This window comes from Dipodomys ordii, unplaced genomic scaffold, assembly GCF_000151885.1.
Source record: "Dipodomys ordii isolate 6190 unplaced genomic scaffold, Dord_2.0 Scaffold16, whole genome shotgun sequence".
Lineage (NCBI taxonomy): Eukaryota > Metazoa > Chordata > Mammalia > Rodentia > Heteromyidae > Dipodomys > Dipodomys ordii.
The window spans coordinates 18,257,491-18,274,254 of NW_012267232.1; the positions used below are offsets into that span (position 1 = coordinate 18,257,491).

At 34.8% G+C, this 16,764-nt stretch overlaps 1 protein-coding gene across 1 annotated transcript in view; it reads left to right on the forward strand.

The window, feature by feature from the left end:
• Positions 1-16,764, forward strand: part of Ralgapa1 (Ral GTPase activating protein, alpha subunit 1 (catalytic)) — a 255,284-nt gene that overhangs the window by 168,851 nt on the left and 69,669 nt on the right. The window contains exons 31-32 of the mRNA XM_013012238.1: positions 7,778-8,639; positions 11,143-11,214. Of these exons, the coding sequence (XP_012867692.1) occupies positions 7,778-8,639; positions 11,143-11,214 (934 nt within the window). The remainder of the gene's footprint in view (positions 1-7,777; positions 8,640-11,142; positions 11,215-16,764) is intronic.

The following is a 16,764-nucleotide window of genomic DNA, read 5'->3' on the forward strand; positions in this document are numbered from 1 at the left end:
GAACCTCTGAGAGAATCAGCATATTAAGACTATGGACTATAATTCTTCTGTTTTTGTAGCTAGTAGAACTTCTTCAAATAAATTTTATAAGGAAGCCCAATTTTTAATTTTTTTTCAGTACCACCATTTGAACTCAGGCATGAAACTGTTGAATCATGCCTCCTGCCCATTTATGTCTGGGTAATTTTTGAAATAAGGGCTCAATTCTTGACCTTTTGTGTACTGAGACTAATTTGTCAATTTCACACTTCCTATTTGTACTAAGATGACAGGCACAGGCCACTGTGTCTATCTCTCAGTTGTAAACTTTTCTACCCAGGCTGGCCTGGAACTTCAGTTGTCCCTATCTCAGCCTCCCAAGTAGCTAGGATTATAGGTGGAGCTTAACTTTTAAATCTTTATAAAGTAGAACTGCAGCAGAGGGGAGCCCTGGGATGTGTCAGTGTCTGGTATTTTCCAGAACCCACTCCAGGGACTCTCCAAAATAAAATATCTGATTTAGTGTTCCAATCAAAGAAAGGTAAAGTTGACAAATTAATACAGCAAAATAATTTAGACAATAATTAATTTAGATAAATTATTATTTTCATAGTAAATTAGTATTTTACAAAGTTATGTGAAAAAAATGTTCTTTGCATTTGCAAAGGTAGAAAATGGTAATTTTTCATTATTTTAATTTTTTAAACAGTGCAGGGAGTGGAGTTACAAAAGTTTTTATGTATCTCATACACAATTTACTGTACATTATCAAATAGTCCAGTGAATGTAGATAGAGGAAAAGTTATACATAGATGAACTTATATCAGATACTCTTTGTACAATTATTTCCTAATGTTTTAAATTGTTCTCTTTGGATTTTGTCAAAGATATTGAAAACCATATCAATGCAGAATCTTTTAGGAACAGCCATGAGTTATCAGCAGGTGATTCTCTAAACTGTAGTGAATACATGCTGTGGGTGGTTTTTATACTGTGGCTAAAATGACTAATCATTGTGCTCATGTTGAAGGCATGCTTCATCATCATCAAGCACTTTTTAGGCAATGAATTCTAAACATAGAGTGTCCCAAATCAGCTCAGTATTGGCTGAAACAAGTCTGATTTGAGAACTATTGGCAGAAGTAGCTATAATTATTAAATTTACTGCAGAATAAGACAAGGTAGTGAAGTTGGCTTTTTGTCAAATGGTAAAGTAGTCTTATTAGCAAAAAGTCATCATTAGCAGAGTCAGAGGAGGCTCCAAAGGATTCACTCTGCCCTAATTATAGTTTCACCTATACATATTATGCAAAGCTAATATTTAAAGCATTTGCCAAAATTAACTTCTTCTGCATGTTCTTTTACAGTACAGTGAATTGCAGCAGCTTTTTATGTCTTGCTGCTTTTGTGTGCCATAATAATCTGTAATTATGGGTTTGCCGCAAATGCTGTAGGGTTTGTTTAATCTGACAATCTGAAAAGACAACCCTGAATAGGCTTATTTAAATGAATGCTAGTTACACAAAGCCTTAGAAGCATCGATATCTTCATTTTGCATTTTCTCACTAGACTGATTATTTTTAAATTTCATTTTGAATTTCTAAACTAGAGAATTTTGTGTCTTTTTTATACCTAACCTAAGAGAAATATGTATGTTCGTTCCATAGTTTATTGCTCTAAAGAAATCTAATTGCCCAATTAACATATGGAAATATCTAAAGATCTTTCTTTCCTTTTATACATATACACACATACCATCCTGAATTTAGAGCAGCAGCTTGGCCTACATCTGAAATTTAGATTTATCCTTTAAGTATTTTCAATGTTAATAATTACAGTCAGTTTGTGAATAAGCTCTTTTAAACTTCATTCCCACTGTTTCTTCCCTTGGGAAGAAGGTTAGGATGGTCTGGTAGCTGGGCTTGTGGGGGTTGTGTTTTAGGGAAAAAAACAGACTCATTTTCAGAGTTTATTTATGAGTAATTTGAAGGAAAATAAAGCTTATAAAACCAGTACTTATTATAATGTTCTCAAAAATGGCTTATATTGTTTATAAGTTTTTAACTCACTTTTAGAAATGTTATTCTTACAGAAAAAAAAGTTTAAGAAATATTATATAGTTTGTCTATGTTCACAGAGAAAACCAAAGTCTGTGAATCTCTTTCTGTTCTTATTTTTATGAAATTATACTTTGTCTTCTTTAAAACAAACATTTATGCTCTGAAAAGATTCAGTATTAAAAAAAGATTTAGTATTTGAAATAAGTTTATTTAAATAAACACTGAATGGGAAGAAAGGGAGAGGAAAGAATTTTTTTAAATCCTGAATCACAATTTTTAAGTTGCTAATTGTAATATTTCATTACTATTTAAAAAATCATTTAGATAGTCAGGTGCAGGTGGCTCATGCCTGTGATCCTAGCTACTCAGATGGCTGAGATCTGAGGATTATAGTTTAAAGCCAACTGCCAGCAGAAAAGACTATTAGATTCTTCAATTAACCACCAAAAAGCTGGAAGTGGAGTGGTGGCTGAAGTGGTAAAGTGCTAGCCTTAAGCACAAATACTTAAAGGACAGTTCCCAGGCCCAGAGTTCAAGCATCTGGACCAATATGTGTCGGGGGACAAACAAAACCTTTTAGTTGATCTTACTCAGTTGATCTTATTTAATAATGTAAGCTAATACTGTGTTCTGTGAGTGTATTGGGGCTTAAACTGAGGGCCTGGGCATTTGCTCAAGGTTAGCATTCTAACACATGAATGTTTGGCTTTTTGGTGGTTAATTGAAGATAAGAGTCTCACAGACTTTCTTCCCTGGCTGGCTTAAAACAGCAATCCTCAGATCTTAGCCTCCTGCCATAGGCGAGAGCCAGCAGTAATACTGTCTTCCTCATTCAGCACAAAAGGATAAATGATTCACAAAATTAAATGATTTACTTATTTCATATCAGGGCTAGTCTTTTCCTCCCTGAGCTCACTACTATCTCCCACTTCCCTACAGCTCTAATTTCTGTAGTTACTCCTTTTTTTTTTTTTTGTCGGTCATAGGCTTGAACTCTGGGCTTGGGTGCTGTCCTTGTGCTCTTCAGCTCAAGGCAAGCGCTCTACCATTTGAGCCACAGTGCCACTTCCGGTTCCAGTGGTTTATTGGAGATAAGAATTTCACAGACTTTCCTGCCCAGGCTGGCTTTGAACCGTGATCCTCAGATCTCAGCCTTCTGAGTAGCTAGGATCACAGGTGTGAGCCACCAGCACCCAGCGACTTACTCCTTCTTAAACTGCTTTTTTCTTTGTGACATGTAGAAACAATTACATAAAGCCCCTATGCCTAGAAAAACTAAATTTTAAATCACTTAACTTTGTGAATCATTTGTCCTTATGTGCAGAATGAGGAGCACTAGCTTGATTATCCACTTACAGTGTGAACATTTATTGTATTATAAATTACTATTAGGGAGCAAAAATAGACGATTGAAGCCAACCCTGTTTCATAGCATTCAGTTACACAGTCTTGGAAAAAGAAAATTAACTTGATTTCAATTATCTAGTGTTATCAGTAATATGTAACAGATTTTTAGGACTAGAGTAATAATTTATAAATAGTTTGATATACTTAGATGCTAAGAAATCTTTATATTTACATATATACAGTTATAAAAGTTGTCCAGTAATTAAAGGTTTAAGTTTTAACATATAGGGGCTGGAAAGGTAGCTCAGCAGTAAAGTGCTTGCCTCGCATGCATGAGGCTCTGGGTTCAATTCTTCAGCACCACATAAACAGAAAAGGCCGGAAGTGGTACTGTAGCTCAAGAGGTAGAGTGCTAGCCTTGAGCTGAAGAGCTCAGGGACAGTGTCCAGGCCTAGAATTCAAGCCCCACAACCAACCAACCAACCAAATAAATAAATAAATAAATATTGACATATGAAGATAGCATAATGAAACCCCCAAAATGCTGTTTGTAAAAGCTAGGAGAGAGGAATGTGAGAATATAATGGGTAGGATGACTTGAACAAAGTAGGCTGTAGGCTCTGTGGAATTATTACAATGAAACCACCTCATACTATTAATATAAGCTAATTAAATTTTAAGTTAAATTTTTTAATTTAAAAATTCTTTTTTTTATTTTTTACTGTGAAAATACTGTTTTATTGTGAAAATACAGAGGAGTTGCAATTACATGGGCAAGATAATGAGTACATTTCTTATCAAGCATTGTAGCCTCCTCCTTTGTTCCCCTTCCCATCCCTTCCCATTCCCCCCCCCGCCTCCCCACCCAATCCTCCCCACCCCTCACGAAAGTTGTAAAGTTCATTTTTGACATAACGACTTGTACATCTCATTGTTGCGATGGGTCCACCTGTATCCCTATTTAAACTATTTGTTTTTTCCCTGAAGGCCTTGATTACACTTTTGCTGTACATTTTCGCTCATGGTTGGCACTCTACCAGTTGAACTATGCTTCCAATCCAGCTTGTTTTGCTGGTTAACTGGAGATAGACTCTCTGATAGAATTTTCTACCTGGGGTGGCTTTGAACCTCAATCCTTAGATCTCAGCCTCCTGAGTAACTAGTATTACAGGCATACACCACCAGTGTTAGGCTTAGAAAAAAATTTGATTGTAACTATTTTGGTGGTGTTAAACTCAGGTCCTTGCTCTTAATTAGGCAGGTCTTATACCACATCCTTATTTCTTTTCTGCTTTGTTATTTATTCAATAGGGTCTTAAGTTTATATCTGAACCAACCTTGATTGTTATCTTTTTCATGCTTCTCAAGTAACTAGAATGACAAGTGCAAGTCACTATGTCCATTTTATTAGTTATTATGGGCAAGTATTTTGCCCAAGCTGGCCTTGAGCCACAGTCCTCCCAATCTCCAACTCCTGAGGAGCTAGATTACAGGTGTCAGACATCATTCCTGGTTCAATTATAACATTTTTAAAGCAACAAAAGCCATAAGCTGTTCTCTGTTACAGTTAGAAAAGTTGTTTTTAGTACGGATGACATAGCAGGTGTTTGGTTGCTCACTGTCAACCTCTAACAAGACATGTTAGTTTTAAATTTTGAGCACTAATGTATTAATCTGACACTGGTCTCTCTCACCTCTTTTTAAGAAATCATACCAGCAGTTCCCAAGCCAGCCTTTTTTTTAAACATTAGGTTCAGTGAGTTATAGTTTACATAAATAACTATAAGATAAATATCCTTTTTGATGAGGGACTTTTTCTGCATACTGATTATGTTGGTAGTTGCATACTTTAATACAATTTACCCAAAGTCATCAAACTAAACACTTATATTTGGGGCTTTTATTGTATGTAAATCAAGGCATCCTTAAATATTTTTGAAGTACTGGGGATTGAACTTAGGAGACCTTCACATGGTTACACATGGTAGGCAAGGATTTGAGCTATAACCCATCCCTTTTGTTTTTTTATTTTGTATTTTAGAATAGGGTGGCCTTATTTATATTATTCTCTTGCCTCTACTTCCAATTAAGTGGGATTATAGGCACATAGTACCACACTTAATTTTATATTTATATTCAGACAAATATATATTCTGGTAGTCAGGCCCTCGTGTTTCCACCTGGTAACTTTCAGAGCATAGAAACAATACTAAAGCAAGATTTATTCTGTGACTGGTTGATAATATAGATACATAATTATTCTGTAATTATGGCTAAAAATAGGTAGTGGTAAAACCACATTCCCTCCCTCTCTGTCTCTCTCTCTCTCCCTTCCTCTCTCTTTCTGTCTCCCTCCTTCCCACACACAGACAATTAAATGTCCTCTTCTAATGCATTACTAATATTAATTACTAATAGATCTAATTAGTAATTACGTGAATTACTAATAGATCTTTACCATTGACAACTTAGCTTCCACTTCTTAAATGAAAAGTAACAAGAAACCAATCAACCTGGGAAGGGAGGAATGAGAGGGAAAGAGGGAACAGCCTACACTAAGTAAAAGGAAAGAAATGTAAACATTACCGGATGTGGAAGAAATAATTTATATTGTCAAAGCTCATAGAATTCCCAAACTTTATAGACCATGATAATGACAATTTGCCTTGTAAAAGTTAAAATGTGTTTGTGACTCTAAGTATCACTATTCCACAATAAAATTTATGTAATCACCTAATCTCAATTTAAAAGAAAAAAAGAGAAGGGATGGGTTAGCCTATAAATCTACAAGTAAACATGCTGGAAGGTAAAAGACAAAAAAAAATACACATGAACATAATATAGTGGACTTTATACATTCACACAGTGAGACCAAAGGAGGATATGCTTACGAGAAGATCACAAGTGCTCAATTGCTTTGTACATATCACATTGTATTTATCTAAATGAACTCTAAGAAATGGAAACAAGAGGTACTTTGTTATTCTGGGTTTTTTTCTCCTTTGTCATTGTTTTTGTTTTCTTTTTTATTTATTTTTGTTTTTGTTTTCCATACTTTTTGTCTTTCACGTAAGGTTATGTTTTGGGTAGGGTAAGAGGGAGCACAGGAATGGTGGGACAAAGTGTGAATAAATGCAGTAATGACACTTACTAGACACTGTGTTAAAATGAGCTATACAATTTGGTGGGAGGGAGAGGTCAGGAGGAAAAAAACAAAAGCAAGGGAAAAGAAATGTACTCATTACTGATTTATGTAACTATAACCCCTCTCTTACACCATATGTAGAATAACCATTTTAAAAAACAAAAATAAAACAAATGATATGAGAAAAGGGGGGGAAAAACAATAAGCCAATTACCCCACTTCCTGACAGTACTCAATCCAGAACCGATTTCTCTATCAGTCTTCCTTTCAATCAGTGTCAGTGTTTAACGAGTGACTTTGACAACTTAATGCCCACATCCTTTCTCCTTCTCCCTTTTACTGTTTATGTCTTCTGGCTCATCACCTGTGTTTTCCTTTTCCAGATCCTAACAAGACCTCTCACCTTTCTGAGCTTCTCAGACTACTCTATATTCTTTGAGTTTTCTCATTGTATTCTTTCATAAAACATTTTAAAATTACTCATGTGAATATGCTTATCTGTTTGTTTTCCTTAATGTGCTTACAAAAGAAAAACAATGCTTTTGGCCTGCTGTTGTTAGACTAGATCACATTGACCCAGAATTCCTTAGAAAACTATATAAAAATAAGCAGACCCATAAAATAGTTTTGCCTTTAAAAGTTTCCTTGATACATACATATATAACTTAAACAACCAATGCAACATATATATATACACTATGTATGTATGTGTGTGTGTGTGTGTGTGTGTATATATATATATATATATGCTGCACTTATTAATTGTTTAAGTTCATTCTGAGTCCTGAAGTTTATTTGAACTATCACTTTTCTGTAAAACATTTTTATATCATTTGTAAAGGCCAGAATTCAGTGACATTTAAAGGATGCTGCAAACTATGTCTCTGAATCTGGAATCTATTCTTGAGATAAAAAAAAAATATTTAGAAGTTAGATTCCATTAGGTATTTGATCTGTGTGTTTAGTATATTTTAAAGAATCAGCTCATAATACTTTAGATATTTCAAAAGCGAATTTATATTTAAATTTTTGGTTTAAATTTGGACCCATTAGCAAAAATTTTTGAAGAAAGTGTCTCCTTTCCTCTTTACCTTCATTCCAGTTATGTGGAATCTAAGTTGAAAATACTAATGCAAATAATTTGATTGTGATTTTAACATTGTGATAGAGGTCCTGTTAGCTAATATTTTGTTTCATGACTTCCAGGAAGCAGCAGTACTAGTATTCATTTTTTTTTTATTTCTAGTGAAAACTCAAATGCAACAAGGATTAATCTCTATAGCAGCCCGAACTGTTATTACCCATCTGGTAAATCACTTGGGCCATTACCCAATGAGCGGTGGCCCTGCTATGTTAACAAGTCAGGTATGTGAAAATCATGACAATCATTACAGTGAAAGTACTGAGCTGTCTCCTGAACTCTTTGAGAGTCCAAATATCCAATTCTTTGTGTTGAACAACACAACCTTAGTGTCTTGTATCCAGATCAGATCAGAAGAGAGTATACCTGGAGGTGGTTTATCTGCTGGACTTGCATCAGCCAATTCAAATGTCAGAATCATAGTACGTGATCTTTCTGGAAAATACTCATGGGATTCTGCAATACTGTATGGACCACCTCCTTTAAGCAGCTTCTCAGAACCTACATCTTTCATACTTTCATTGCCTCACCAAGAGAAATTAGAAGAGTCTCCTACATCTAATGAATGCTTAGAAGATATGACAGTAAAAGATGGATTTTCTCTCCAGTTTAAAAGGTTTAGAGAAACTGTACCAACTTGGGATACAATAAGAGATGAGGAAGATGTTCTTGATGAACTCTTGCAGTATTTGGGTGTTACTAGTCCTGAATGCTTACAGAGAACTGGAATCTCGCTTAATATTCCTGCTCCACAACCTGTGTGCATTTCTGAAAAGCAGGAAAATGATGTTATTAATGCTATCCTTAAGCAATATACAGAAGAAAAAGAATTTGTTGAGAAGCACTTTAATGACTTAAACATGAAAGCTGTGGAGCAAGATGAACCAGTACCTCAAAAACCTCAGTCAGCATTTTATTATTGCAGGTTGCTTCTTAGTATATTGGGAATGAATTCCTGGGACAAAAGGTAAGAATAAAAAATATATATTTTCATTTGTTTTAAATGTTTAATCTTTTTTAATTTATAAATTATTCATTTACAGATTTTTATCTTAAAGTACATTTTAGTTAACAAATCTAATTACACAGGTCTACATGGGAATTCATCCCAGTTATTTTACAGATCATACATACTAACTATACCCTTCATCTCCTGTGTAGAGCTACACTATTGATGTAATTATTGGCTTGATTAATTGTGAATCTTAAGCATTTTCTGGATCAAGGATTTTATTCTCTAATCTTTTTCTTACCAAATTTTATCTCCCAATTAGTTCTTTAACCTTTAGGGGTGTGTGGGGGAGGGGAGAGGGAAAAAAGGAAGGAGGGGGGAGGGGAGAGTATGAGAGTGGTGGTCCTGGGACTTAAATTCAGAGCCTGGGCCTTGTTCTTGAGCTTTTCTGCTCAAGGCTAGAACTCTACTGCTTGAACCACAGCTTCACTTCCAGCTTCTGGTTGTTAACTGGAGACAAAAACCTCACAGACTTTGTCTGGGCAGGTTTCAAACTACAATCCTCAGATCTCAGCCTCCTGAGTAGGTAGGTTAAAGGAATAAGCCACCAAGCACCCAACTGTGGATTTTTTTTAAGACTACTGAGTTATATCAAGATTCAGGAACATAAAATACCATTTAATCTGATTAATTATTAGCATTTTGAGAATGACTGCTATAAATCTCTGACTTAGAAATTATTGCTCATATGATTGGAAAAAAAATCTTTCTTTCAGCCTTCATGTAGGCTTAACAACTTTTTTAGACCAACTGCAATCATTTCTGGTTTTAGTTAGTGGAATTCAAAATTCTAGATCAAATCAAGGAAAGAATCTGGACTTTTTAATCTTATTTTGATTTCTTACAAAACCTTATTAATAACTAAGATAAGGCAGATAGTTCAGTGGTAAAGTGCATGCTTAGCAATGTGAAACCTTGAGTTCAACCCTCAGCACCACAAAACAAAAATTTAGCCAGGCGCTGGTGGCTTGCTCAGGAGGCTGAGATCTGAAGAGTGTGGTTCCAAGATAGCCCAAGCACAAAGTCTATGAGATTCTTTTTGATCTCCAATTAACCATCAGAAAACCAGAAGTGGCACTGTGGCTCTAAGTAGTAGTGTTAGCCTTGAGCAGAAGAGCTCAAGGACAGCACTCAGACCTCATGACCAAGCCCAAAAAGAAAATCTTACTATAAAAAATGTACTTAAGTTAGGTGAGAGTTAAATGAAAAGAATATTCAACTTAAATCAGAAGACCTAGGTTAGAGATACTTAATCTTTAAGTCTTTGGAAATAATCTGTAAATTGAGAATGATTTCCACTTCATATAGTAGAGAGAATCATATATTATACAAAAAGAAACACTAAGATTGATTGATATTAATATAAAGCATTACTGATATACATTTAGATTTTGTTGGGCTTTTGGGGGTGGGTTTGTTTGGATAGTAGGAATTGAACTCAGGTTCTTGATACATGCTGAAGCACAGCTTCTACCTCTGAATTCTGTTCCTTACATTGTTGGATTGTTTTCTTGTTCTTGTTTGTGCTGGTCCTGGGGGCTTGAACTCAGTGCCTGTATGCTGGTCCCGAGCTTTTGTGCTAGCACTGTACCACTTAAGCTACAGCTCCACTTTTGGATTTTTACTGGTTAATTTGAGATAGCCTCACAGATTTTCTTACCTGGGGTGGTTTTTAAATACAATTCTCCTGAGTAGCTAGGGTTATAGGTGTGAGCTACCAGTACCTGGTATACATTGTGTTAATTTCTGTGCTATGAAATGTTGTAGGAAAGTGGAAGACAATGCATTCTTTAATATATCATTTTTGTTTGGCTTATGGGGGAGGGGAACAAGAAACCCAGATATAACTGGATACTCATTTCATACTTAACAGGCAATATCCCTACCTTAAACCAATTATATCAGGCACATGGTTTACCTGTGGGATGTCCAAGTGCAAGTCGTTTTCATTCAGTAGTTGTCTAAATTCATTCTAGTCTGTATGTTGTTGCCTGACTAGTCTCTTGGTATAGAAAGGTCTGTATGTTGTTGCCCAAGAATAATTAAAGATGGGAAAAGCTGTATTTTTACCACAGTAAACTTTGATTTTATGTACATATTAACACTAATAAGAGTTAATATATATTCCTTTATAGCTTAAAAATAAAATATTTAACAAGGAAGAAAACAAATTCCTACAGATAATCATATCTACTTTTCTGGTTGAGTTTGGGATGCACACATCTTCAAGAGAAATTGAAGTGGCCAGTAGATATGATCTGCTAGCAGAAATGAATAAGAGCCTTGTAGAAATGACATATTTCTTTACATTTTTAGGGTCTGTTTTCCTTTGTATTAGAAGTATGAAAAGGCAAGAAATGTGTATAAGTTGCATGAGGAGAATGGAAAATATTTCTGCTACTATATAATGTTGTTTACTGCTAAGGTGATGAAAATGTTTATAAGTCTCTCTGTTTAGGAGGAGCTTTCATCTCTTGAAAAAAAATGAAAAGCTACTTAGAGAACTTAGGAATTTGGATTCAAGGCAGTGGTAAGTTGCTGGAAAATCTTCATATTTATAACTAGCAACTTTCAGCTAGTTCTGTTAAGAATAATACCGTGAATAATGTATTAAATAAATGCCACACTGTTGAGTTACTTTCTGAGCAGAAACTTTTATTTCTATTTTAGAAATTGTATTTTTTAAGAAAAATTTAGAGCTGCATTGTTACTTGGTATGCTTGAATTGTTTATATCCTTTTTATACATTTCCCTGTCATCTTTTGAATCACCTATAAATTATTCTTAGATTTTTTTTCTCTTTTGTTTGGACAAATATTATACATCCAAAGATTCTGACTGAGAAGCTAGTATGAAACAAATTATTGACTATGACAGGAGTACAGGAATCCAAAATGAATGAGATGATTCAGGCCTTTCTTTCCTTTACAAAACAAGTCTCCACCCCTCCCCTCTCCTGTAAAATTTCTGTTGAGACATCTCTTGCTCACCTCAGTTTTACAAATCATCTTTTTGTTACTACATATATTTCTCTGCTTTCTACCTTTTCTGCCTATTTTGAAATCTTCAACAAATAATCTTTTTTATCTTTATTTCTATGTACTCTTCTTACCATAAACATCTTATCTGTCTTTAAACATACCAAAAAAAACCCCAACATTTTCCTTAGTTTCAGTTTATAGTCCTTATACCTTTCATAGCCTGTACTAGTTTATTTATGGAAAATATCATTATCCTATAGTTCTTAACTGGTTTTTGTGAAGGGGGATTTTAGCTTTCCTCAGAATGGTTTTTTAAAAGTTTTTCAATTCTCTTGATTTTTACAGAAAACATAAAATAAAAATAATCCATCTATTTATGACACTATTGCTAATACTAATTTTCAGTGTTTCTGTATTAAATGCCTTATTTAAAAAAATTGAAATCATACCTATGGTGTACCAAGTTACCATTTTTTAACTTCATTGTTGTATTTTCCTTAGTCATTTAGATGTGTATCAAAAATTTCTTATGGCATCAAGTTCTGTGATTATTAGACATTTAAAATTAGTTGCTCCTGGATAGATTCCTAGAAACAAAATTATTAGGTCAAAGTGCAAAAACATTTTAGGCATATATATTACAAAATTGCTTTCCATTAAGTGATAATTTATAATTCTACCAACATTTGTAAGAATACTCATGTAACTTCAACCTGACCAGCATATAGGATATTAGTCATGTGTTACCAATCATTATAGCTTGAAAGACTGATGATGTTATCTATTTAATTTTTCTTTTTGCTTGGTTGAAAGAGGGTCTTTGCTATGTAGTGCATGCTGATCTTGACCTCACAATCCTGCCTTCATGTCCTGAGTGCTAAGACTATAACTGACCAAATTTTTATTTTTTTACTATTAGGGAAGTTAAATGGGCTGAGGTTATAGCTCATTGATAGAACTCTACTTGCCTGGCATGTATAAGGCCCTGTTTTCAATCCCTGGCCCTGTAATTTTTCATATATTCATATGAAATTTTAATGTTTTAATTCTTACTACAAAAAAAATAAAAAATAAAATTCTTACTACACTTAATTCTGATTTTAAGGAATTTCTCTTACTTGCAATAATGATTCATATGTGTATATATGTGTTAAAAATCAATGTTTAGGAGCCAGGACTGGGGAGGAAGGATGAGAAAATGTAGCCATTGTTATTCAATATACTTAATATTCAATATATTCAAATATGAACTATGCAATTTGAGGGCAGAGATGGGAGGGGGAAAATGAAGGAAAGCAAAGAGAGGGGTGACATTGTCTAAGAAACATTGTACTTATTAACCTGACTTACAGAATTGCAATCACTTTGTATAATTCCTTAATAAGAAAAATAAAAAAATATACTATGTGTGAAAGCTAGTTGTTTAGTTTTCCATTTCAACTTAAGATTGTTTAACATAGAGCTACATAAAAATGAAAAGAGTTGTATCTGTATTTTCCTTTGGATTCCCTCTATATAAACAGACGCACAACTATGTACTTACAGAATGAAATGTTGAAGTCATCTAAAGATTCTGATATTTATTTGGTGGAGGTAGTAATTATTTTACATTTAATTCTTTATTCCTTCTGGAATACATTTTCAGTTATGGAACGAGAACTGGAACTAGCTTGAATGTTGGTGAATAGTCTGTTTCAATAATTTATTGAATGAACTCATACCTTAACCTTTGATTTGATGTTCCTTTTACCAAATATTAAGCTGCCAAATCTTACCTGTTTCTTATACAAATGTAACTTTATTATAGCTTCCCCCCCCCCTTTTGTATCACTACCAGGGCTTGAACACAGGGCCTCACCTCCTTGCTGCTGATGCTCTACCATCTGAGCCATACCTCCACTTCCTGATTTTTGCTAAATTGGAGGGAAGGGTCTCTAGGATTTGTCTGCCTGAGTTAGCTTTGAACTGAAGTCCTCGGATCTCAGCCTCCTGAGTAGCTAGGATTACAAGCATAAGCCACTAGCATCTATTATAGCTTTATAATACACTTTCATATCTAGTAGATAATCTTCCTCACTCCCCACAAATTAGCAAACCAACACTGAAATACAATTAGTAATATATTAGTAGATGTGTATTCACAAGGCTGCATAAGCTATCACTGTAACCTAATTTTAGAACATTTTAGTCCTTTTGAAAAGAAGCCCAATATCTATTATCATGGCACTCCTCTTTTCTCTCAAACACTACTTCTTATCCCCTGGCCATAGACTATTAATCTATTCAATGAATTTTTCATTCTGGAATATATGTATTTATAATCATATGTATATTCATATATATATACCCATGTATATATACATACATATATGTATATATACATATCCCTATCACAGGAATTACATTCCAGAGACCTCCACTATAAGTGAAAATCTGTGAAGTAGCATTATTTTTATTATTATTTTGTGTATATCTTTTTAAGGCTTTATAAACTCTTCCCACTCTCCTATAAACCTTTCCCACTCTCTTACAAACACTTGATATGCTCTTAAACACTTTCTACACTCTTAAACCTATGTAATTTTAGCAATATATAAAATTCTATATGGGTACTCACCAGTGAAGTGTAGTACAACTTGAATTACAAATTATATAGCTGTGTAGTACTGATGGTGATGAAGGTGATGATGATGAGATGAATATACTGCACAGCCAAGAAGAACATTTCAGCTCTTGTGAAGGCACCACTTCATCAGGCGCTTTATCAGATAGTGCAATATCTTCACCCTAGACCATAACTTTTATTCCCACTAAAGATGAAGGAGTAACTGATCTTTATCCAAGTTGCTGATGCTGCTTTTTCTTCTGAGTGAGAAGGTTTTTCTCTTAATTGTATTTATGAAGTGCAATGAATGAAGCATCTGGGCGTCCCATTCTTTAGCCACTTGCTGAAATTCTTTGGCCGTTCTGACCCTGGTTGCAAAACAGTCAAGTGTTAGGCCAACCTTCTCCTCCTCTTCAGCCTGTAGTTCATCTTCTTCCTCATCCTGTTCTTCACTTACTAATTTTGTCATCCCAGTCAGATTGTGCATCAGTGGTTCTGAGTGGACATTAATCAAGTCATTCACAGCGTCAGGAGTCATAGTATTGAAACTGTCTCCTCCCAATAGTTTTGCCAGCTTCACAGCCTTAGCAGAGTGATAAAGCTTAACCTCCAGGATAAAGCACTGGTGGAACTAATCAGCCATGAGGAGTTTCCTGATTCAGGCCTTTGGGTTGTGCATCTAGTACATAGGCAACACATTCTTATTCTTATTTTTGTTTTTTAGAGTCCTTGGTTGTTTTTGTTTTTTGACATAAATAAGCCCTGGCTTTATCATAAAGCTAGCAGCACTCCTACACATAATCAGTTACTCAATCTTTTGGGGCCTTAAAACTAAGGGCTTTTGCTTTGTCCTTCTTAATAAAAGTGCAAGACCTCATCTATTTCCAAAATAAGCCCATCTCATCCATGTTAAAAACTTATTCAGGCTTATAGCCCCCTTCCTCAGTGATGGATTTGAACATGTCATTCAAGTACTCCTCATCTCTGGCTTTATCCAGAGAGGCAGCTTCTCCATGCAGAAAAAACACTCTTGAGTCCAGAGTCTTTGAAATTTGTCAAACCAGCCTTTGCTGGCACTGAATGGGGTTGGTCTGGTGGGAGAAGCACTCAAATGTCCTACTTCTGCATCATTGTCCTTGTCTTCATCTTGTCACCATTGTGAAAATCAACATCCATGCTTTCATGCTATCATAAAGTTTCTTGACTGTCATCTGGAAGGTGTTGGTATCCATCGAGATATTCTTCCTCCTGCAGTCATTTATCCACAGTGCCAATGCAGACTCTATCCACACAATGGCCTTATTGTGGGAAATAACCACTCTCTTTGCAGGCTTGTAAAAAGTCATTGTTGCCATAGACCTAATATTCTTCTTGCCTTTCTTTATGTAGCAAACAATAGATTTATTAATCCTGTAATGGTGGCTTACAGCCACATAGTTTTTGCCTTCCTTTAACATGTTGGAGAAGTTCCACCTTTTCTTTAATAGTAAGCATCTCCCTCTGGAGCTTGGGTACATTGTTAGAAGCAGTGTATTGCTTAGAAGGTACAGAACATTTGGGTGTCATAATAGGGCTTGGGCTTAAAATAAATTTAAACTTTTAAAAAATTTCACACGACAACGCAGAGCAACACTATACACAACAATGACACATTGATGTGAAGTGTACAAGGAGAGATGCTAAACATATGGGCACAGTTGGGGAGAGCAAACAAATCTATGCTACAGTCACTGAGCCAGTCAGCGCCCAGGATTTGGAACACAGTGCTGTGGTGGTCACCTTCCATTCCATCAGCTAGTAGTGTGCCATGTACAATCTCACTTTGGCAAACTTGCACAAGCAGTAGTGGCTTACCGAATTTCCATTGAGTACAATATGGCAGCCATCTGCTGATGAAATATATATTGCATTTTATTTCAACATAACATTCTTTTAATATGTTTGAATTAACATTTTATATTGTTTATATTTAAATTTTTAGGCAAAAAATAAAATCATAAATATTAGATAAATACCTATATACCGTAAAGTCCCATGATACAGCAAAAACTCAGTGATACAGAATTAGATATAAAGTATTTTTTTAAACCTGCAATACAGGGAAATCACAGTAAGTGAACTGCAATATAGTGAGAGAGACTATACACACGTGAAATAAAACACTATGTTGTCTCCTATGGAAGCTTCTTTCATTTAACATGATGGTTTCACACAAAGTATCAGCTATATGTCACAGAAAACGTGTTTTTGTTTTGTTTTCTTTGCTAAGATCTAACCCAAGACCTGTGCATGCTAGGTAGCTGCTCTACTGCTGGACTATGGGCCCAGATCAACATGATGATTGCAAAGTCTATACATTGCAGCATGCTTCATTCAGTACTTCATTGTTTTTTTTTATTGTAAAGATACTATACAGAGGGTTACAGTTACATGAGTGAGGTAATGAGTACACTTCCTCTTGAACATTGTTAGCCCCTCCATTGTTTTCCCCCTA